Below are 22,172 nucleotides of genomic sequence, written 5' to 3' on the forward strand. Positions count from 1 at the left end.
GAAACAGGGACGTTTCTGACTACACTTCTGACTGTTGCCCTAAATACTCTAATCCAGAGTCTGCAGATTCAAATAAACCCTGAAGCCCGAACCAAGGTCAGCCACAGCCTGAGAGGGACCTTGGCCACATCTTCCAGCTGGATGGATGGAGCCACCCCGCTTCCCTCCTTTGGTACTGTCTGGACGTCTAATCACAGGGTCCCAGGCACCATTTTCCTCCAGGGCTCAACTGGGTGCATGAGGACGTATAGTGCCTATCGGTACAGATACACTACAGATAGTCCTTGACACACAACCATTCATTTATTAACTATGCAAACTTACAATGGCACTGAAAAAAGCAACATGATTACTCACATTTCCTGGGAAGGGAGGGATTTTTGACAGCTCAATGTTCCTTTCTGTATTTACTAACCTGGGAACATTCCAGAAGGTTGGGAGGTTAATATTTCCCTTGCAAAAAATAGCTCACATTATAAAAAGCCGATGCACCGAAGCTCCGCTAAAGGCACACCCAGCCGGAGGGGAGAAAGCGGTAGCAGTGGCTGGTGCTTCATTCTGTGCCTTTGCCTGAATCTCAGCTCTACAATCAAGAAACTTGGATGACAAATGAGTTCTACAGTAAAATAAATATAACGTTTATATGATATCATTTACAAACATTTATTATAATCAATCTAATCAAGCCCACTCAGCAGGCCCTTCCTTCAGGGGACTCGCCCAGAGGGGCCACTGGGAAGGCGGGGTGGGGGGAACAGCGCTTCTCCGCCAGCCCGGCTTCCCTGCTCCCCGGGAAGGCCGGGCCCACCAATGGTTCACGGGCTGCCGCCTGGGCGAACCCCGACTCAAGGCTGCTGGAGAAAAGGGGGCCACAGAGCCGGACGGCCGAGGGGAGCGCGCCGGGAGGCTGAAAAGGGGCAACATCCGCCTGTCTTTCTCCACCGTAACTCTTCCCTTCGTCGCATCCCCGAGGAACCGATGCCCCTCCGTGCGCCCCCCTCGCCCGCCCTCCCAGCGGGGCGAGCTCCGGGTCGCATCCGCCGCCTCCGACCCGCTTTGGCGACGGGGCGTCTCCCGGCCCGGGACAAGGCGAGGCCAGGGAAGCGAAGGGGTGGGCGGGGTGGAGCGCTTGGCCGGCCCTCCTCGCCTCGCCTTTTCCCGCTGCTGCGCCGGCGGAGCTCCTGGCTGACGCGCCCAGGTAATCGCTGCTGGCCGCGGCGGTAGCGGCAGCGGCGGCTTCCCTCGTCCCGGCCCGGCCGCTCGGCACCCTCTCCGCCGCCTCGGGTCTCCCGCCGTCGGGACCGAGCTCCTCTCCGGAGCCTGGGACTGGCTGGATGGACGGCGTCGGTCCCCGAGCTGCCCGGGCGTAGCCGACGAAGCTCCTTCCTCCTCGGCGCACCTGGGAGCGGCCGTTCCGCGGCGCGTCTGAGCCGCGTGCCCAGCCCCGCTCGGCCCGCTCCTCGATCCCTGCGACTGGGGAGTGATTGGAGTGCGGCTGCCCGGCGGGTGCAGGCAGCCCTCCCGGCCGCCCGGGGCTGACGGGGTCGCGGCGCTGCCCCCGGGACCGCTTCGGGCCGCCCGAGCAGCGATGCGACCTTTTGCTCCCTTCCTCCGGCCGCAGGCGGGCTTGGCCTCCCGACTCTTTCCGCCCGGCCGGCCCCTCGTCCAGGCAGCCTGGCGTTCCCCGGGTCTCCTGTGGCCCTGGGATGGGACGGGCGGACACCACGGGCCGCCTCCGCCCCCCTCCTGGCTGGGCTGAGAAGGGCTAGGGCAGGGATAGGCAACCTTGGCCCTTTTATGACTCGTGGACTTCAACTCCCAGAATTCCTGAGCCAGCATAAAAGAGCCAACGTTGCCTACCTCTGGGTAGGGGACCCCGGGTTGGGTGAGCAAGCCTGCAGGCTGGGAGCCCCCCAGTAACTGCCCATCCAAAGAAAGGCCACCCCCAGGGAAGAAGTGGCCCAAGTGCTGCCTGGCAGCCTCTGAGGCGCCTTCCGAGTGCGTGGAGAGCCCGGGAGCATTGCCCCAGGGCTCTAGAGTGGATCTTTTCTTTAACCAAGAGGACACAAAGCTTTTTTTTAAAACATTTTTTTATAAGTTTACATTTCATAAATGCTTGATAAACAATGTGTTGTCTGGGTCTTATCTTAATAACGGGTAATAAAATCCTAATCTCTACCTTCCCGTTTTTCCAGCCATTGGTAAAATACATCCCATATTTGGAAATACACTGCATCTTGGTTTTTTTTAAATCTTCAATGTGAGTCTGTCCGTTTCTGCACGCTCCTTGATCTGCTGAGACTTGGGAAGGGTTGGGGAAGGTTAGTGCTAACTCCAGATGGCACCAGACAGAGAGTGCTGAAGGTGCCCCAAATCCTGCCTTGCAGGCAGCCGAGAGCCAGTCCCAGCCACTGCAGAGGCTCCTTCATGACAGCCCCTTGAAGGGCTGGGCCGGGGGCAGCATGGAGCTTGAGCGGTTCAACCTGGAAGATGCCCCAGACACCTGGCGGGAAGAGGAGCCTAGCGAGGAGAAGAGCAGGTGCCCCTGGGTGAGGTGCAGCAGCGTCCACAATACCGTCTCCAAATGGATGCTCCCCGGAGAGGCCAGAGCTACTTACTTGGAAAGAGCCAGCTGCATTCCGCCACCCGTTTTCATCCTGGCTATCAGCTTAGCTGAGGTAAGAAGCTCTATGCATTTCTAAATCTGCATTTCATGGTTTTTACCATTGAGGAAAAGTTTCAGGAATTGCTTGTTTAATCTAATGCGTTGCTAAGTTTGGAGACCCCTGATCTATAGAGTTGGTTTTCATGAGCTCTAATTCCTTTTTAACTAGTGTTATTTTTAAAGAAATCATCATAGAGCTTTTACTTCTCATTTTAAGTGAATGTTTCATCAGTTCCTAAAAAAGGAACTTGTCGACTGAAAGGACCTTTCCACAGGAATCCTCACCTGGGCTTTCTGGTTTAACTGCTTCACAAAAGGCACTTGCTTACTTGTTTTTCCCCAAATGTAAGACTGTCTCTTTCATCCCAAGAGAAACAAAATAAAATGCCAGAGAAAATCCTGTGAAGGAATGTAGTCATGTGGGTTTCTCAGAATAGGAATATTTTTAATACAGTATTAATATTGGGCTGTTTTAATTATATAGATGGTAGGTTTGAAAGCTGTTCAGAATTGATGGAGTATTGGAGTCGTCTATAAACCTAGTCAAATAAATAAGTAAATAAACTGAGCTTTACGAAGATTTCCTGAGAGAGAAAAAAGTTGCAGAGATTCCTTTCTTTTCCAGCAAAGTGCTAAGAAGGATAGTTTTCTGTGAGATGCCAAGCAACTGATTGCAGGCTTCTTGGGACCACAAAGCCATGGACCTAAGGGCGTGACTCAAAAGGGCATTGCTGAATCTCTACCCAAAAATCAGTGTCAAAGTCTGCTTTTCAAGATTGCTGAAAAATCCCTGCTTAGAAATATAACTAAGAACAAAGTGACTCTTTCTTCCTTACACTCCCAGTATCCCATTTAAGTGTTTAATTTTGATAGTTTTATACACAGAAGGAAACTTTAAAAGACAGAATAAGAACCAGTGGGTGAAAACGATAAAGAAGTGAACTCAGATATTAAAGAACTTTCCTGCCTCTGAAACATGATTTTCCCCATGTGAAAGAAGTCTTCACAGGAGGGATAGCCATCTGTTCAAAATGCTTTAGGTTTGCATTTCAGATTGGCCTAGGTCACCTCTAAAGACATCTGTGATTTTATGAGAAATAAAAAAGAAATTATGTACCTGATTTAAAAAGGGAGAAAGAAAAAAAAGTATCAAAACATATTATCATATTTAAAACAGACACTTTGCTCACATGGAATAATATTGAGTGAACTTTGCATTTTACTCATTACCAGATCAGAACAGAGAATCAAAATCACGCCATTAATTCAATCAGGTATGGACTGAAGGGTTTTTTTTTATTTCCAGCTGTCAATATTCATTTATTATGCTGTTTGGAAGCCCCAGACTCAATGGATCACGCTAGAAATGGGAATCTGGGAAAGTCCACTTATTTACAGGCCTGAGAAACGAAAAGAAGCCTGGAGATTTTTGTCTTACATGTTTCTGCATGCTGGGTAAGCAATCTGTTATGCTCATGTTGATAGGTGCTAGATGAGGCCCTGGGCATGGCTTTGTTATTCTGCTTTGCTTTCCATTGGGACTGAAGCTGCTTTATGGCTTTGGGCTAAGAACACACCTAGAACCCGTGAAACCGCTGCGCTCTAATTGTATTTAATTACTTCACTGCCACTTACGTTGCTTGTCGTATTCATATAATTATGCAAAACACTGAATATTTATATATTCATTAAATTTGTATCCCATTTATCATTAAAATAATCTCAGTGTTCTTTTTTCTGGAGAAGATAAGTATTCATTTCAAATTCACCTTTCCTTCTGCAGTGTTGAACATATCATAGGGAACCTTGTTCTCCAGCTGTGCCTGGGAATTCCCCTGGAATTAGTTCATAAAGGACACAGAGTTGCAGCCGTGTATCTTGCTGGAGTAATTGGAGGTGAGTCGTGCCAAAAAAAGGCTTCGTAGCAATTAGCCCACTTTTCGATACAAAGCAGCATGAGAGGAATAGCCCGTGGAAACGCTGGGGCCTGGATGTGAATCAAAAAACATCTTACATTTTAACCTGCATGTCAGTAATCAAACTTAATAGTTGCTTAGTTATAGGGGAAGGAGTGGCAAAACCCAGGGGCGGAGTCAAAAGAGGGATCTGCCCTGAATCTCTATGTGGTTACAAGCGGACTAAGTTCAACCCACCCTTGAATTCCATTGATATTTACGTGCATAGGCATCAATTGCAATACATCAGTTTAATTAGACCCCTTTGGGTGTGGCACTGATCCTTTGGGCCTGACATTAGCCATTCCAAACTGCCAGCATTATCTTCATTAATTGGCCTAATTCTGTTAATAGGTTCTTTGGCAAGTTCCATCTGTGATCCCATGCTGGGTCTTGTGGGAGCGTCAGGAGGTGTTTACGCTCTGATTGGAGGATACTTCATGAATATTCTACTGGTAAGGGGGTTGCTTGAACATGGGGGGGGGGAGATAAGATTTCCCATTGCAGTGAGGCAAACAGATATTGGAAATTAGGGTCATTAAGCCAGGGCTAGCTGCAGAGATAAAACTCTTGAAAGAAAACTGTCCCCCTCACTGCTTTGGGTCACTAGCCAAAGTTTTCATAATCTAAACCTGGGTTTACAAAGTTACAGAATATCACCCACAAGCTGGCTGAAACATACATCTGTATGTGGGTCTTCAGAGAAAAAAAAGTCTCAATATGGAAATTAGCTTACAACAAATACAGACAGTAATAATTATTCTATTAGGTGAATTCCTTTGTGCTCTCTGAGTTTCGTTGTTTGCTTGCTAAGTAACTAGGTAACATCATCAGTGCAAATGGGGGGGGGAGGAAGGGTGTTACTTCCTCTTATAGACAATAGTTTGCCCTACCAGTATTGGTGAGCGTATAGTTTTCTCTTTGATAGTTCCTTGATTAGGGCATTGCTTTCTGCATTATTCTTTGTCTGGTGTTGATCTTTGCCTACCTGGATGTTGGGAAAGGATGCATTCTAGTCTTTTTGTTTCCTTAGTTATTTTTATTGTTACTTTTGAATGGTGAGTAAATGTGGTATATATTAACAAGGAACAAACTCCACACTCACTTGCATTGATGATGTTAATTAATTGGGTAACGAAGTGTCTGCAAGCAAATGATCAAGCTCAAAGAGCATCAAGGATCCCACAGTTCAACCCTGAAGGTCTACTCGTAATGTGAAATAAATATAATTATTCACAACTACTGTTGATTTAATAACCATGGCATTATAGATCAGTTTGGTCTAATAATAACATTATAACAATACCCCCTCCATGCATACCCCCTTGTCATGGGGGGGAGGAGACTTGCAATGCTCTGAGAGGTTGAGGGACGTGTCAGCCAGAATGGGTTCTCCAGAAGGGTCAACCCATGCCAGAAAGGCCAGACTAAGCCTAGGACTAACCCCTTTAAAATGGTAAGAAAACAAAAAGAATTCTACACCAGATCAGTCATCACCAAGTCAACAAGGACCACATCAGATGTTAGAGTCCCTGGGCATCTGTCATCGGTTGGTTAAGGGACTCAGGAGATGGCTGAGCAACCAGGGCCAAGGACTGTAGAGTTATTGGAGGAGCATCAATCACAGACAAGACAAAAACAAACTGTGTTTCAAAATCACACCATTATGGCCTACAATTATAAATCAGAACCAACAAAGCGGGACTAAAAGTGAATGTCTGAACATTGGAAAATAATTTATCCAGACTCAAATATCACTGAACAACAATGAGCAGATCAGAGATTCATTACCAGAAATAAATATTCAGGAAAGCAAAACTGGAAGGGATTCAGAAAAATTATGAAAATGAAAGACCCAAAGCCAAGAGTAGAATGAAACTCAGATAATAGCAATTTGGAAATATTGAACTACACACATCATAGCTTAGAAGAAGTAATAATAGTAGAAACAGTACAGGCCATCGCTGAAACAACCTACGAACCGACCTCCTGACAAGAATTAAGAGAGAAGATTGTGACATATGCAGAATTGCCAGTAGAAAACTGCTGGCATTGAAAATAGTGCCCAAAACAGACCTATAATAAAGGATGTGGACAAGGCATTTGAAAGGATTAAAATATCATCCATTGAACAGACCAATCAGGTTGTCTACAGTACAGCAGTGGTGGTTACAGAACAACTGGATACTGAAATTAGGAAACCAAAAGCAAAATTGTATTCAGTCCAAAGTGGAAGATCAGACTGGAAGCCAAAAAAAGAAATTAAGATCAGATGTGAGTAATTTAAAAAGAAAAGAAAAATTGAAGAAGCTTAGGAAATCATAAAACAACAAATAACAGCAATAACTAGGACAACCGAATGCTTTGAGGCACCAATCATCCAATTTAAGCAAAATCAGCTATTTCAATCAGACCAGAGGCGATTCTGCCAAAATGTAAATGGCAATAGAAAATTCTGGGGGAAAAAATAAAAAAAGAAACAATGCAGCTTTGGAAAACTAAGAAAAACTGTGTAGGTAATCTTTGACTTAGGACCATAATGGAGCTTGCCGATCCAGTTATCCAGGACTCAGCCCACTCCTCAGCCAGTTCTAAGGGTCAGCAGCAGCACCCAACATACCTTACTGCTTTTTTCAAGATGTGCTCAGCCGATGCAATGCGAGCATCCGCTTTCCTACAGAGGCTACCAGGTGCGATTCTCATTGTCTAGCGCTGGCTGTGGAATTCTGGGAGTTGAAGTCCACAAGTCTTAAAGTTGCCACGTTTGGAGACCTCTGCTCTAGCGGGCTCCATTTGTTAAGGCAGCTCCACAAACTCCACAAACAAACAGCTTGTGAGAATAGAACAGGGTTGCATGGTGGATGAAATGAAAAGTGAAATATGATGAAAAATAGTTGAAATAGTTGTCAAAAATGAGCAGGTTAAAATTACCAAATACAGACTGATAAAATCTTGGCTCAGAACTCACCAGATTTAACTGTGGGTGAAAAGAGAGCATGCATAATTGAGGCGATAATACCAGGAGATAATAGAAGAATTGGAGAATAAAATTCTAATAGAATACATCGAGAACTGAAAATCAAAACTGAAAGATTATGGCGTGAGCTGGGTGATCCCTCGTAGTTATTAGTACACCAAAAACCTTTGAAAGCATTGACAGAATTTCTGTCTATCAACTGCAAAGAGGCAAACTGCTTGGATCTGGACATACTATGTGGATACGACATCCCGTATGCTTGGCAAGAACTGAGTGCAAATGAAAACCTACACCAGCTAAGGAGCAAGCAGCTATGACTTCACAGTTGGTGTGAAGAGAGAATATAATAGAGCAATTTGGTCTAACTGTTAAGGCACCAGACTAAAGACTTCTTTGTCTGGCTCATCTGAGGAGAACTGACTGGCTCATCTGAGGAGAACTGACCAGTAGGGTTGAAACTTTGGCATGGAAATCATCTTGCTCAAAGCAGACAAGCCCCACAACCACATCAAAGTAGTGCTTCCTTGGGGATAAAAATAGAGCAGTTTGGTTTAGTGGTGAAGGCACCCCAGGTTAGAAACAAGACACTCTGAGTTCTAGTCCTGCCTTAGGCATGAAAGCCAAACTGGGAGACTTTGGACTAGTCCCGGGGTAGGCAACCTTGGCTCTTTTATGACTCGTCCACGAGTCATAAAAGAGCCAAGGTTGCCTATCCCTGGACTAGTTGCACTCTCTCAGCCAATTCACCTCACAGGCTTGTTGCTGTGGGGAAAATAGGAGAGGGAAAGGGTAATTTACACTTACAGTGTGAAAATATTAATATCGTATCAGCTGTTCAGTCATGGAATTGTCCTGGGAAGTGGTGGACTCTCCTTTGAAGTGTTTAAACAGAAAATGGAAGTCCATCTATCAGAAATGCTGTCAGAGAGGGATCCTGCATTAGGCAGAGGGTCAGGCTAGGGAATCTTTTAAGACCCTTTCACATCTTTATATTCTATAAATCTGTGATCTTGATTTAATTCTTTGGTGATATAATTTTACTCTTTGATGGGTAGCTTATAGCTTGAAGTGGAATTGTTTTAGAGTTTGTTCGTATCTCTTCTTCTTTCAGAACTTCCGAGAAATGATTCCTCTATTTGGAATTGCAAGACTGCTGTTCATTGGCTCAATAGGTAACTTTTTTTAGTGTGCTCTTCTCTGAGCGTCATTAAATAAGTATAGTAAAATTGGAGAAGTTGCCATCCTGTTTTTACTCTCCATGCTCAGTGAAGCCTATGTGCACTTCTATTCTTCTTTCTCATGCCAAATTACTCACGGGAGAAAAATTTTATGAAACCTTTTCGCTTTAGGCCTCCACTGCCGTGTGCAAAAAAAAAAAAAAAGGTTCAATCAATCAATTTCAACTTCTCACGGGAAAAAAAAGATCTTGCAAAGTTGGAATTGATTGATTGAACTTTTTAGTCCCACCCAGTCTGCTGTTACCACTGCAGCCACGCCCACCCAATGGACCACGCCCACCCAATGGGCCACACCCACCTGGTACCTGACGATGCATAAGTGGGTTTTGGGTTGCAGTTTGGGCACTCGGTCTCTAAAATATTCGCCATCACTGACCTATGGCTTTTAAAATCATTAATAATTATCTATAACCTTCTGTTGGGATCTTGTGTGATGTGTCTGCAGCTGAGTGGTCCCCATTGCTTCTTAATGTAGCATATCCTCCAGACTAAGTGAGGCAAGAAGGAAGGCTTCGCGGTGTGGTTTATGTGAACAGAGGGCACAAATAATGGGGCTGCTTTCCCCAAGATTACAGTCCTGATGCCATCCAAGCTATCAGTGCTGATACGAACACCAATCCGGTCTTCTCTCCTGGAATGTTATATGTTGGCATGCTACATAATGGGTTTGAGGGAAGAAAGATTATGAAGTAGACCAAACAGTTTTAACAGTTTCAGACAGCCATTTGTCTGAAATGGTATAGGGTTTCCTGCCTGAGCAGGGGGTTGGACTAGATGACCTCCAAGGTCCCTTCCAACTTTACTATTATTATTATTATTATAACATCTTCGGAGAATATGGCTCCAGCTATATAAGGCCTTTTACTGAGAGACTTAGTTTTCAGGGCCAGAGGCAGCCCTCTGCCTTTTAAAACAATACCTACCTACTTACTCCTTTGAGAGCCATCGGTTAATGTGCAACACTCTGAACTTTTGTTTCTGACCATTTGTGTTAAATTCCTAGTTGGAACAGATGTAGGATTTGCTCTGTACAGAAGATTTCTCTCCCCTTCAGCTGGGATTCAGGTAAGTGCGTATTTCCTGTTAAAAACTACCTTCGCTCTCTTAGCTTGCTGGTTTATTTTGCTGCCAGTTCTGATGAATAATTTGGCATTCTTTTATTTATTTTTTCTCTGCAAGCTTGCACCAAATACTTTTCCTTGCCCCTTTATCTGAATGTTGCATTTCCCCCCTCTATATCTTGTATTACGTTGACTTGTTCTCTCATCTTTTCCCTTTTCAGCACAAACTTCAAGATAATTAATTATATTTTTATGCTGTCCATCTCCTCTGTGAGGTGACTCTGGGTAACTTACGGGTAATAAAACAAATAAAATAATTAAAATATATTAAAATATTAAAACTATGCAGATTAAAGTTTTGAAGACTGAACAAAACCCAAAATTAAGAGAGGGACAGCATGGGGATGAGGTCTTCTTACCTGGTCAACCATCTCCAGCAGTGAGCATGCCCCTCAGGCTCCCAAGCCAACTGGTAAAGTCAAGTGTTAATACCCTTCCAGAACATCAAAAGGATAGGGCTAGTTCTCACCTCCAGTGGTAGAGTGTTCCATAGGGACAGGGCCACAGTGCAAAAGGTCCTTCTCCTTCAACCTGTCTGCCGGAGTTCCTTAGTAGATGAGATCCATAGCAGGCCTCTTCTGCTAGTGCAAGTAGAACAGGCTAGTTCCATTGGGGAAAGATGGCTCCATAAGTACCTCGGACCCATGACATACAGAGCTTTAAAGGTAACAACCAACACCTTGAATTGGATCTGTATGCACACTGGTAGCCAATGCGGCTTGCACAGTAATGAGGTTAGGACAGTGGCAGGATTCAGCCAGTTTGCACCAGTTCGGCAGAACCGGTAGCTAATTTTTTGTTGCCCAGGCCCAGAATGGACTTCCAGAAGCGGCATCCACACAGAGAACCAGTTGTTCACATGTTTGAATCCCACCACTGGGTTAGGATTAGAACTAATAAAGTCCATGCTAGCAACTCAGTACTAGAAATTCTAACTATGATTGACTTCTGGCGTTCTCTATGTATGAATAGAATCAGTAGAACCCTGCTAGATAATCCTATTCAGAGCTGCAGTTTGGGGATATGTTTTTAAGAGGTCCATTGACCTCTTTCAGTAAGGAAAGCAGTTAATTCATAGAGGCCCTGAATCAAGCGTTCGCCTCAAAATTAGATACACTTTCTGAGTAGGATGAGCGAGAGAGAGAGGTGGACTTCTTTGAGTACAATTGCTCACTAGGATTTATTTGGGAAACTTTCTCCTTATTTTCTGATTTCTTTTGTGGAATCTCCACTCTTTATCCCTGTTTGATTAAGGGAGAGTCTATTACTTGGGAGCTGTCCTTGTAAATCCCTTTGCAGCTGTCCTTGTTCTTGCTTTGTAGTGCTGGAAGCACCAAAATCCTGCCTATTTGCAAATATTTCTGTTTTGGTTTTCACTAATGCTGCAACAATCTTTGTGTTGTCCTTTGGCTGTTTGCACCAAAGGCTGACACTCCAAGCATAAATACAGTCATTAAAATTATATATATATGTATATGTGTGTCTTTTTCCCCCTAAGGTTTCCTTTGTGGCCCACATTGCAGGCGGCCTTGCTGGAATGTCAGTAGGTTATGTCATATTCAGCAATTTTGATAAAAATTTCATTAAAGATCCTAAATTCTGGGTTTGTATAAGTGTATTTTTAATATTTGTGATACTTGCTGTATTGTTCAATGTGTTCTTCTCACCAGCAAACCAGTAGAACGCAACATTCAATAACTGTATAATTTTGAAGGAGAATTTTAAAAAATCTTTGAAAAATATGTTTTGTTTTCATATTTTTGTAGTATCATATTTCGTGTGACAATATATTTTAATGCAAAGCAGCAATGCTTTTTAATTGCTGAATTGTTTCAACTTTCAGAGTCGTTATGATTTTATGGACATTCTTTTGCTAGAAGTTTTGGTCAGTAGCGGGTCTGAGTTTTTAGCTAAAACCTCAGCGTCAGTATCTGGCTACCAGGTCTTCTGTCGCCTTCCCTTATGACTTGATTTTTCTAAGCATTGAGGGGCTGCTCCAGTGACTCTTGCCTTTGAAGGATATATGGCAAATTATTTGCAGTGCTGTGCCATAGTTTCATTTGTACAAAAACTTGCCAATAATTGACAAGCTGATCGTGTGTGGATGGCCTGCCCTGAGAAAGGTGAAAGCTTGCTGGTGTCCAAGATGCTTTAGAAGAGACCTCTTCAGATCATCAGCTTGCACTTCCTCCAGCATTATTTCATGCCTCACAAATGGGAATAGACTGGTTTGAGTGGACACATGTATCCATTTTGAAAGGAGGCTAGCACATATTTCATCAAGGGATGTTTCAGGCTGGGATATAGACCTGAAATAGCAGACTGCACTTGTAGATGAAGGATGGGGGTAGCATGTCTATCTTTGCTCTCAGGGGACTTAGGTATTACTGTCTTCTTCTGAACATGTATGTGTTACATGCAGAATGTTCTGCTGATTCTCCTCCCATCTCTGGAATTGGTTGCAATCAGTCTTGATGGGCAGATAGGATGGAGTGGAAGCTTTGCACAACTTCATTTTTACACCAGTTGTTCCCTTTCCTGGGTGAAGAGGTACATGGCTACTAATGCTTCGATCATCTCTCAGATGGATTATTGCAATGCACTTTACACGGTGCTGCCCTTGAAGAACCTCCACAAGGTTCACTTGATCCAGAATACAAAAGCAGAAGCAATTATGTTTCATTATATCCATATTATACCTTTGCTCTGCAATCTGCACGGCTCCCAATTTGCTTCCAGGCGCAACTACAGGTGCTAGTTATTACCTATACAGTCTTACATGACACAGGGACAGTGTGTTTGAAGGATGGCCTTATCCCTGTGTTTGTTAGCCATAGCATTATGTCAGGCAGAAGGGGCCCGCTCCAGGCCGTTAATCGTCGCTTGTTATATTGCAATCTCCCAGAAAGCAACCTTTTTCCCTACCTGTGCCTGCCCATTGACCCAGAGTTTAGCTGCTCCTGACTCTGTTACCTCTCAGAAAGTCATGAACACCTGTTTTCCTAGGCATGGTTGGTGAACAGCGTTTTCTGAAATCATTTTGTTTTAGTTGGCTGATTACATACATACATACATATATACACATACATACATATACATACATATGTACATATTAATAATGTCAGTGAAAACACAATTCCTGGGTATATCACATACATAAAAACAATTTATATTGCATTTCTAAATCTTTGTTAGCGGCCCAGAATCAAGATGGGTGGCCCTATGAATCCATCTAAAGAAATAAAATTAAATATTTAAATAACAATGTGTGGTGGTGCTCCTTTGGTACGAAAAGAGACAAACTCGCCCAAGCTCCCTTTTTAAACCGGGATGCAATGAAAGAAGGAAAGTGCTTCTGCCTCTCATAGCTACCTCCCAGACGTGCTGGATTGCCACTCCCAAAATTCCCAAAAGCAGCACGTTTTGGAGAAGCAACTTTACTCCAGGTTACCCCTTAAACCAGGGGTAGGCAACCTTGGCTCTTTTATGACTCGTGGACTTCAACTCCCAGAATTCCTGAGCCAGCACAGCTGGCTCAGGAATTCTGGGAGTTGAAGTCCACGAGTCATAAAGGAGCCCAGGTTGCCTACCCCTGCCTTCAGCGGAAAGACATTTGGAAATGTTCGGTATTCCCTCCCACGGGCTCTCAAGGCCCCCGCGCCCCTTCTTCCAGTCCGAAGCGCAGGGAGGAGAGTTCCAACTTTCGCAGCAAGCAAACGTCCTCCTCCTCCTTGCGGGGACAGCGGGAGGCCCCGCCCCTTCCCCCAAGGAGAAGACGGAGGGGGGGAGGACGGCGCCGGAAGAGGAGGGGCGCGAGGGGGCGGGGCCCGCCGGTGTCTATGGCGACGCGCGGACGCCGCGACGCGCTCAAGAGGCGGGCGGCGGCGCACGCCTCTTCCCGTTTCCTGCGCGGGAGGCCCGAGAGCAGCCGCCGGAGGAGCAGCAGCAGCAGCAGCAGCAGCGGGAAGACCCGAAGGCGCCCATGGCCAGCTACAAGGTGAGCAGCGCCGCCGGGGCCGGGCTGGGGGACTGGGGGGAGGAGCCGTGCTGACTCCCTCCCTCCTTCCTTCCTTCCCTGCGGTGTAGGCCGCCGACTCCAAGCGGGAGCAGTTCCGGCGCTACCTGGAGAAGTCCGGCGTGATGGACACCCTGACCAAAGGTAAGGCGGCTCGGCGCGGAGGGGCCGGGCGGGGTGCCGCTCGGTTCCGCCCGCCGGGTCGCCAGCGCCGCTTCCGCTTTCTCGCCCTGCAGTGCTGGTGGCGCTCTACGAGGAGCCCGAGAAGCCCAGCTGCGCCCTCGAGTATCCTGCCAGGCGGGGCGGGGCGGGGTGGGGTGGGGGTGGGGGGGTTCAGGCAGGGCCGGGAGGCGCGACGGCCCTTAACTCCTCCGGCCTCGAAGCTTCCTGAAGCACCACCTGGGAGCCGCGGCGCCCGAGAACCCCGAGGTGGAAGCCCTCCGGCTGGAGGTGGCCGAGATGAAGGAGAAGTACGAAGCCCTCCTGGAAGAAAACCGGAAGCTGAAAGCCAAGGTAAGGCGGCCCCGGCCGTTCCTCGGGGAGAAGCCGAGGGCAGGGCGGCTCCTGGGGAAAGAAAAACTAACCGCCTCGCCCTCCTTTTCAGCTGGCCCAGTACGAACCGCCGCAGGAAGAGAAGCGGGGAGAATGAGCCTTGTACCTGCTTCAATAAAAGATCTGGAAAGTCTCTCGTCTTGCAGCTTCTTCCTCTGGTGGGGCCCACCTTGTTTTACTTGGAGGGTGGGTCAGGCCGGCCCCTCTCCGTGCAATCTGAGCGACTTGTTCTGCTAGCATTTGAGCTGAACAAATGGCGGTTACAGCCGGTCTTTGCCGTTCTGGCCACCCCAGCACACCTGTGGTTACAATTTGGGCACTTGGCAACAGGTCCACACTTAGAACTGATTGTAGTGCTCCACCATAGCAGCTTCCCCATTTGCAACCTTCCCTGCCAGCTTCCCCTAACTTGCCTGTGTCACCTGTGCCTCCCTGGCCAGTCTGCATTTGGGATGGTGCTTCCTGACCAGTTTTGGTCCCCCCCCCATGCACCCTTCCTACCCTACACCCTCCCCAATTCACACTGTACCTTTTGTGTACCTTTCCTGATCTGCACCCCCTAGTTCCCTCCCCCGACAGGCAGCAACCATTTACCTGCCTGCTGTCCTCGGACGTGCAAATTTCTGCCAGCTTTTCCACTAACTATGATTGTGGGAAGCCAGGGGGAAGTAGCCGTACCTAATGTGGGATTCAGTTAATGATGGTATCTTGGGCTACAGAGATTCCCATTGCTAAGGGACACGTTCATAAATGCACAAGCGCATCACTCAGTGATAATGTCCGAATTGCCACTAAATTGAGGATTACTTGTATTTCTAGGTATCAAAGGTTCACACCTTCCCCCATAGAAATATGTTCATGTTTCTTTCATTGTAAAGTTATAGATCAGTGAAAATGTTGTACTAACGTATTCTGGAATAATTGCTAATATTACAGAATTAAGCTGCCATTTACTAGGAAAAAAGATGGAACGTACCTAGGATTGGGCGGAAGAGTGGATAAAATAAGGCTGTAAAAGTTAGCATCACTTCAGGTTTAGAAGTAATAAAGGATTTGGGTAATAAAGGAAAATTAATAAAAGGCTGTAAAGTAAGATAAACTTTTCTAACCAGGTAAATCAACCAAAAAATTATAGAAGTAATAGAAATCTAATATCAAGATCCTTTTTACAATTACAAATGTAAAAAGTAGTCTATAGAATTAACTACGTTTATACGTCTATTGGATAAATAGTGTTATTAGACTCGGTTTAAAACCGTATTATAATCCGGTCTTCCCGTCCCCGCGCCGGACTCTGGCGGGCGCCGAGGGCGAAGCATCCAAGGGCCGGAGGGGGCTCGGCCGGGCTGGCTGTCCTGTCACCGCCAGGCCGGAGGGGGCGCCCGCGACATCGCAGGCAAGGAAGCCGCCCGGCGGCGGGGAGGCGGGCCCGAGGGGAGGGGTCACGTGACTTTTCCCACCGCGGCGCCGTCCAATCGGCCGCGCGTCCGCCTCGGGCCGGGCTCGCCATGGCCGCCATGCCGTTCGGGGCCGCCGAGGAGCCGGCGCAGCTGCTGTCCGGCGCGGCCTTGCCCGCGGATAGCCTGGGCGCGGCCGACGCCTTCCCCAAGGACTTCGGGTACGGCGCCGACGAGGACGAGCTGGCGGGCGAGGACGACGGGGCCGAGCTGGCGGGCGGCGGCGGCGGCATCGCGGGGCCCGGCGGCGGCGGCGGCGACTCCTCCAAGCAGCCGCGCATCCTGCTGATGGGGCTGCGGCGCAGCGGGAAGTCCTCGATCCAGAAGGTGCGCGGCGGCCTGGCCCGGGCGGGCGGGCGGGCGGGGGGCTCTGCGTGGGGGGGGTTGGCGGGGCTCCCCGGGGGCGGCGGGGCTTCTCCCCCCCCCACTCCTCCCCTCTTCCCCCGGGCGTGCCCCGCCTGAGCCGCGCGCCCTGTGCCGGCAGGTGGTCTTCCACAAGATGTCCCCCAACGAGACGCTCTTCCTGGAGAGCACCACCAAGATCCACAAGGACGACGTCTCCGCCAGCTCCTTCGTCAACTTCCAGATCTGGGACTTCCCCGGCCAGATGGACTTCTTCGACCCCGCCTTCGACTACGAGATGATCTTCCGCGGCACCGGCGCCCTCATCTACGTCATCGACGCCCAGGTGGGGGGGAGGGGGAGGGGAGGGCCAAGTGGGGGGGCTGCAGGCGGAGGGGCAGCCCAGCCCCCCCCCAGGCCTCTGGGCTGGGACGACATAAAGCGCTCAGCTGGGCGGAGGATGCAGCCGGCGCTTCCGGCTCTTTCCTGGGCTTCCCTCCCAGCTGCTTCCTTCCTTCCTCCTGGCAGCGCTGCTGGGCCTCGTCCGCTTGGCCTCGGAGGGCCCCAGGAAGGCCCCCAGTCGGAGCCGCTCTTGGGAGGTGGGCTAAACCTGGCCCAGCCGCCTCGCAAGTGTTCATGGGGCTGGTGAATGAAACTCACCCGGCAAAAACGGGCCTTCCGTTTGTTTTGCAGGACGACTACATGGAGGCGTTAACCAGGCTCCATATCACTGTTTCCAAAGCTTACAAAATCAATCCAGAAATGAACTTTGAAGTTTTTATTCATAAAGTGGATGGCTTATCGGACGACCATAAGATTGAAACGCAGAGAGACATCCATCAGAGAGCGAACGATGATCTGGCTGATGCTGGCTTAGAGAAGCTGCATCTTAGGCAAGTGACATTTCTGTAGCTTCTTACATGCTGTTGAATGGCGGTTACCAGTTGCAAGTTGGGATGTGGTGAGGAGCAGCGGAAGCCTTGGGAGGGTCAGGGCAGGCAGGCCTGGGGTCCTGCTCCGCTTCCAAGCCCCCCCCCCGAGGCACCCCATGCTCCACTTAATGACCTGCACCCTTCTTTCATGAGTCAGCACCAATTTTGGGGTGGGGAAGGGAACAGCCAAAGCCCAGAATATACTTTTTCTGAATCTGAAATGCTGTCACGGTTAGCCATTCTACTTTTTCTGGGAAATTATATCAGTGGTGGGATTATTTTGGCCAAAGAGCAGGTAATAGGCGAAAGCACTCAGGTAACTAATGAGAGTTCTTTTCTTTTTAGCTTTTATTTGACCAGCATCTACGATCACTCAATATTTGAGGCCTTCAGTAAGGTGGTGCAGAAGCTCATTCCACAGTTGCCCACTTTGGAAAACTTGCTGAATATCTTTATATCAGTGAGTAGCAGTGAATTACTCCACATGTCTGCAGGGCAAATCATGTCGTTAAAGTTAACAAATGAGGGATTTCCGTTTAGGGGATGGTGAAACTGACACCCAGAGATCTTGGGAAGAACTTCTGCCTCCAAAGCAGAGGTGGGTTGGAGATTGCTCAATCGTGCTGAGCTTAAACAGATGATTTGGTTTATAGTAGACATTTTAAACGAATAATCTTTGTATGTTGAAAATTTGGACTGGACACTAGTAAAATTATTAAAATAGGTGGTGTGATCAATACTTGCTTTATATTAAGTGGGTACTTTACCTCCTTGGTTTATACAATAAAGTATTGCAAAATAAACAAAAGGAAATAGATCGTGGGACAAATGTGGGTATTTGGGAGATGTAATCTTAACGTAAACCTGTCTTTTCATTTCCTGAAGAACTCGGGGATTGAGAAAGCTTTTCTTTTTGACGTTGTCAGCAAGATCTATATTGCAACCGACAGCTCCCCTGTTGACATGCAGTCCTACGAGCTGTGTTGTGACATGATTGACGTTGTCATTGACGTTTCTTGCATATATGGGTAAGCAAATCCTTTAGAAGTACGGAACAACCATCTCGAAAGAAGCTAGTGACTTCTAGCTTCAGGGATATTTTGGGAAATGCAAGATAATCTTGAAATAGTGAAGATTTTAGTTTAAAAGGTGGGGGAGGCTGTGCCACCTTGCTTATTGTTGGCATAATTTTGCCAACAAAACTTTGTCCAGGATTCTGAGCGAGCGTCCTTATAAACCCTGGTATGCCTCACATCATGATCACAGGACAGGTATTTGCATCAAAATAGGATTGCTGCCCAGAGTCACCTAATTGATGAGATGGGCAACATGTAAATTTAATGAATAAATAAAAATAATAAAGATCATCAATATTGCAGTAAGCTGACTTTATATATTAATATAAGGATGATGTCAGAATCCAATTATATTTCATCTTTAATTATCAAATATAGAAACTCCCAATTCTGCCATCTTTGGATTCTGCCATAAGAGGGAGAGAAGGGGGAGAACAAAGGGGCTTTATGGCCCTCACTTCCTTCAGTACACTTCAAAGAGCTGAATGCTGAATGTGTGTTTATTGTAACCTCGAAGCGTTAGCATACCAAAGGAGGGTATTTGCCTTTCATGTAGTTATCTGAAGTCTCCATCCAGACGGAAGAAAGAAGAAAGGGGGTGGAATTGTGATACTTGAAACTATCACTGGAAGGGGGGTTGATTGGGTGGGACTACTGGGGAACCCCTTAAAACCTTGAATGGAAGAGCTTGAACCCCAAGTCCTGTCTAGCATGCCTGCAACCATTTTCTCTTAATAAAGGATTCCTGTTGGAAGAATTATTCCAAGAGTTCTGTCTTCTTAAGATGCAAAGATATATATATATATATTATATATATATATATATATATATATATATATATATATATATATATATATATATATATATATATATGATGCAAAGCATAAATATATTCGTAGATCAACCAAGCTGAAAAGCAGCTATACATTTCTGAAGTTGTCGTAAAGTGTAAAAATTTTAAATTTGTTCTAAAGTCCTGTTCAGTTGCCTAAATATAAATGAGACATCTGAGCTGCCTCGAATTTAAGTGCTCAGTCTAAATCTCAGATACGCTGAACAGTCTTTTCTCCTTCAACCAACTCTAGGTTAAAAGAAGACGGCAGCGGTAGCGCATACGACGAAGAATCTATGGCAATTATTAAACTCAACAACACAACTGTTTTATATTTAAAAGAAGTGACAAAATTTCTAGCCTTGGTGTGTATCCTTCGAGAGGAAAGCTTTGAACGCAAAGGTAAGAAAAGAGCTTCATTTTGTTCAGTCAACCAATCAATCTTTATTACCGTGGATCAGCAGCACAAACAGCAGCTTCTACAATCCCCAGTGATAACCTTTGAGCTCAGAAAAGGGCCGATACGTTTCAGTCTGCAAAGCTCCCATATCTCATGCCTCTCGTTTTCTGAGATTTTCCCAACTGGCGTCTCCCCTTCCCTTTCGTCCCAATCCCTTTTTTTTATCTTTGCAGGCTTAATAGACTACAATTTCCACTGCTTCCGCAAGGCCATCCACGAGGTCTTTGAAGTGGGCGTCTCCTCGCATCGCCCCTGCGGCCATCAAGCAAGCATTCCCGGTCTGAAAGCAGTGGCTCACAATGGCGCCCCGAAGGAGGACTGAGTCGGGATGAGCTGGTGCTTGCTTGCTCACCCTGCGCCTGGATCGGGCAGGAGCAGCAGCACGGAGGGAGGGAGGGCTGCCCGACTCCAGCCGTTCATTTTGGAGCCAGAGGAGTCTGCCTTGTGGACTGGTCCTCAGCGTCCATACAGACACCCGGAGTGACTGCGAGGAAGCCAAGATTCGGAGTGGCGGCTTTCGCTGTCATTTGGCAGGCAGGCAGGCAGGCAGGCAGGCAGGCAGCCTCTCCTCCAGGTGGGAACTTCCTTGTTTGTCTCAGGATTCAGCAGCCGGCGATGTGCTGGAGGGGCTCTGAAACTCAGGCATATTCCATAATTTATTTGAGTACACACTCAACACATTCCACGTGACTTATCACACGGTTTTGTGGTAATACCTGAAAAAAGTAATATATCCTTAACAAACCCATTGAATGAAAGCGCTTATCTGCTTTTCTAGCTCTAATTGTCGTCAGAATTCTTTGAAATATCTTGGGCTCTTCTCAAGCCTTTGACTCAGTTCCTGCACGCATCGTTACACTGATTTTTGAAGCATCTACGGGCAGCGCTAGCTCCCTCGGCTAGGGAACGGAGATGAAGATCATCCGCTAGAGTGGGACAGGACTGATCAGGAGAAAGCTTTACCCTCTCCCCAAGTGATTCCCTTCCACCCCGCCATGGCTAGTATGGTTAGCATTCGTTCGATATTTCATTCTTGAACCTGCATGATCGCATAAAGGGTCGTTTTATTTTTTAAAAAAATAAGTTCTGCTTTGACAAAAATGGAACAGGATAGGTTTTGATTGCTGGAATTTGCAAACAATTTTGCTCATTTTTAACAACATGTGAAACTTCCTTCCATAGGAACACTTTCCATGTGATGAAATGTTTTCTGTGAATCTTCCTGTAGGTCATCTGTATTTTGGCATGGAAATGCCATTTTCTTAATGATGACAGCTGTTCCAGCGCCTCAGACTCCGTTCTTTACTCAAAATATCAATTTGACTTTGTTAAAGACTTAACAGATGCTTTAATACTCTTCACAGGTGATTGTATTCTGCCAGGGGGGGTCATGTCCATAGCTGATATGTTCCCAGACTACATTAATAAAATATCTTTATCTCAGCAAGTGTTTCTCTTCTGAATTAAATACAAGGAAATACAGGCTTTACTGTCCTGTGGGAAGTTGTAAACTCACAGGCATTATAATAATGTGGCTGCAGTTCAGTTGCTAATTAATACCTTGCAGAAATTAGGCCGCCTGCTTTATTGTGTTTTCTTTCAACTTGTAAGCAAAACCAACTAGCTGTTTTTGCCAAACAGTACTTTGTATTTTCTTGTGACAGTTTTTTAGACATTACATTGGAATACCTTCTTTGGTAGAAATTTCAGCTTCCAAATATTTTGCTGTGTGCATACTTTTGCACCAGTTATATTTTTCTTATTTTGAACCTAAACACTTCAGAGGGTAAGTATATAATCACCTTTGCAGAAAAATGTATAAGGAATACTTACAGAATTAGCAGCCTGCAATTGATATGGAGGTAAAGCCATGTTGACTCAAATGATTTGCACCAAAGTATGGGTTTTACTTCGAACATATAGAAACTTTTATTTTACAGGGCAATGAATTAAGGTGATTTGATCACCAGTAACATATTTGAATATACTGTATGTGTGGCAAATCTTCAGTGAATATACACAACCCAATACATACATCAGATGTTAAAACTGTTACAATGTGGAGCAGTTTCTCCACATTTTTCAGAAGGAGATATTTCAATAGCTACATAATAGAGATGCTGAAATTGAATCTACATAGCAGTGGAGTGGATTATTTTGATTGGTTGATTTATCATAGTTATGCACTGCCCATCTCGCTGTATAAGTGATTCTGAGCAGTTTGCAAGCAAAAAAGACCATTAAAATCCTTACAAAAACATGCAAACTGAAAAAGACAGACACAGTATCCTCAAACCACCAACCATCCCCATGTCTGTGAGAGTAGAAGCCAACCTCACCTCCAGGAATGGTCCATAGGGTGGTGGAAACAGCAAAACAGGCTCTCCTAGACCCCCAAGTCAAAATTCTTTAACCAATGGGACTGGGGCTGCCAAAGCACCAGAGGGCAGGACAAGAAACAATGGTTGGAAACTGACCAAATAGAAGCAACCTGGAATTAAGGAGAAACTTCCTGACAGGACAATTAACCAGTGGAACAGCTTGCCCCTA

At 46.3% G+C, this 22,172-nt stretch overlaps 3 protein-coding genes across 3 annotated transcripts; all 3 read left to right on the forward strand.

Annotated features, from left to right (window-relative positions):
• Positions 1–1,099: 1,099 nt before the first annotated feature.
• RHBDL2 (rhomboid like 2) lies at positions 1,100–11,698 on the forward strand. Its single transcript, XM_039329133.1, has 8 exons — positions 1,100–1,198; positions 2,388–2,678; positions 3,972–4,120; positions 4,449–4,561; positions 4,975–5,075; positions 8,709–8,769; positions 9,839–9,900; positions 11,455–11,698. The coding sequence occupies exons 2-8, from the start codon at positions 2,463–2,465 to the stop codon at positions 11,635–11,637; spliced, it is 885 nt and encodes a 294-aa protein (XP_039185067.1). The 5' UTR covers positions 1,100–1,198; positions 2,388–2,462; the 3' UTR covers positions 11,638–11,698.
• Positions 11,699–13,791: 2,093 nt separating this feature from the next.
• On the forward strand, positions 13,792–14,656 carry LOC120300675 (MYC binding protein). Its single transcript, XM_039326986.1, has 5 exons — positions 13,792–13,953; positions 14,043–14,115; positions 14,208–14,256; positions 14,355–14,484; positions 14,576–14,656. Exons 1-5 carry the CDS (start codon positions 13,939–13,941, stop codon positions 14,618–14,620), a joined length of 312 nt encoding a protein of 103 aa, XP_039182920.1. The 5' UTR covers positions 13,792–13,938; the 3' UTR covers positions 14,621–14,656.
• Positions 14,657–15,989: 1,333 nt separating this feature from the next.
• LOC120301644 (ras-related GTP-binding protein C) lies at positions 15,990–21,069 on the forward strand. Its single transcript, XM_039329144.1, has 7 exons — positions 15,990–16,307; positions 16,465–16,668; positions 17,016–17,215; positions 17,600–17,714; positions 18,140–18,282; positions 19,416–19,564; positions 19,796–21,069. The coding sequence occupies exons 1-7, from the start codon at positions 16,032–16,034 to the stop codon at positions 19,942–19,944; spliced, it is 1,236 nt and encodes a 411-aa protein (XP_039185078.1). The 5' UTR covers positions 15,990–16,031; the 3' UTR covers positions 19,945–21,069.
• The last annotated feature ends 1,103 nt before the right edge of the window (positions 21,070–22,172 follow it).

Source organism: Crotalus tigris, unplaced genomic scaffold (assembly GCF_016545835.1).
Source record: "Crotalus tigris isolate CLP2741 ecotype Arizona unplaced genomic scaffold, ASM1654583v1 scf7180000017614.5298720, whole genome shotgun sequence".
Classification (NCBI taxonomy): domain Eukaryota; kingdom Metazoa; phylum Chordata; class Lepidosauria; order Squamata; family Viperidae; genus Crotalus; species Crotalus tigris.

Coding starts and splice junctions, on each gene's coding strand:
- LOC120300675 (XM_039326986.1), top strand. Junction 14,257..14,354: donor AAGCCCAGCTGCGCCCTCGA/GTATCCTGCCAG, acceptor CCGGCCTCGAAG/CTTCCTGAAGCACCACCTGG. Junction 14,485..14,575: donor ACCGGAAGCTGAAAGCCAAG/GTAAGGCGGCCC, acceptor CCTCCTTTTCAG/CTGGCCCAGTACGAACCGCC.
- RHBDL2 (XM_039329133.1), top strand. CDS start 2,463: ATGGAGCTTGAGCGGTTCAACCTGGAAGATGCCCCAGACACCTGGCGG. Junction 2,679..3,971: donor TGGCTATCAGCTTAGCTGAG/GTAAGAAGCTCT, acceptor TTTTATTTCCAG/CTGTCAATATTCATTTATTA. Junction 4,121..4,448: donor TACATGTTTCTGCATGCTGG/GTAAGCAATCTG, acceptor TTCCTTCTGCAG/TGTTGAACATATCATAGGGA.
- LOC120301644 (XM_039329144.1), top strand. CDS start 16,032: ATGGCCGCCATGCCGTTCGGGGCCGCCGAGGAGCCGGCGCAGCTGCTG. Junction 16,308..16,464: donor GGAAGTCCTCGATCCAGAAG/GTGCGCGGCGGC, acceptor CTGTGCCGGCAG/GTGGTCTTCCACAAGATGTC. Junction 17,715..18,139: donor TGCTGAATATCTTTATATCA/GTGAGTAGCAGT, acceptor CATTTCCTGAAG/AACTCGGGGATTGAGAAAGC.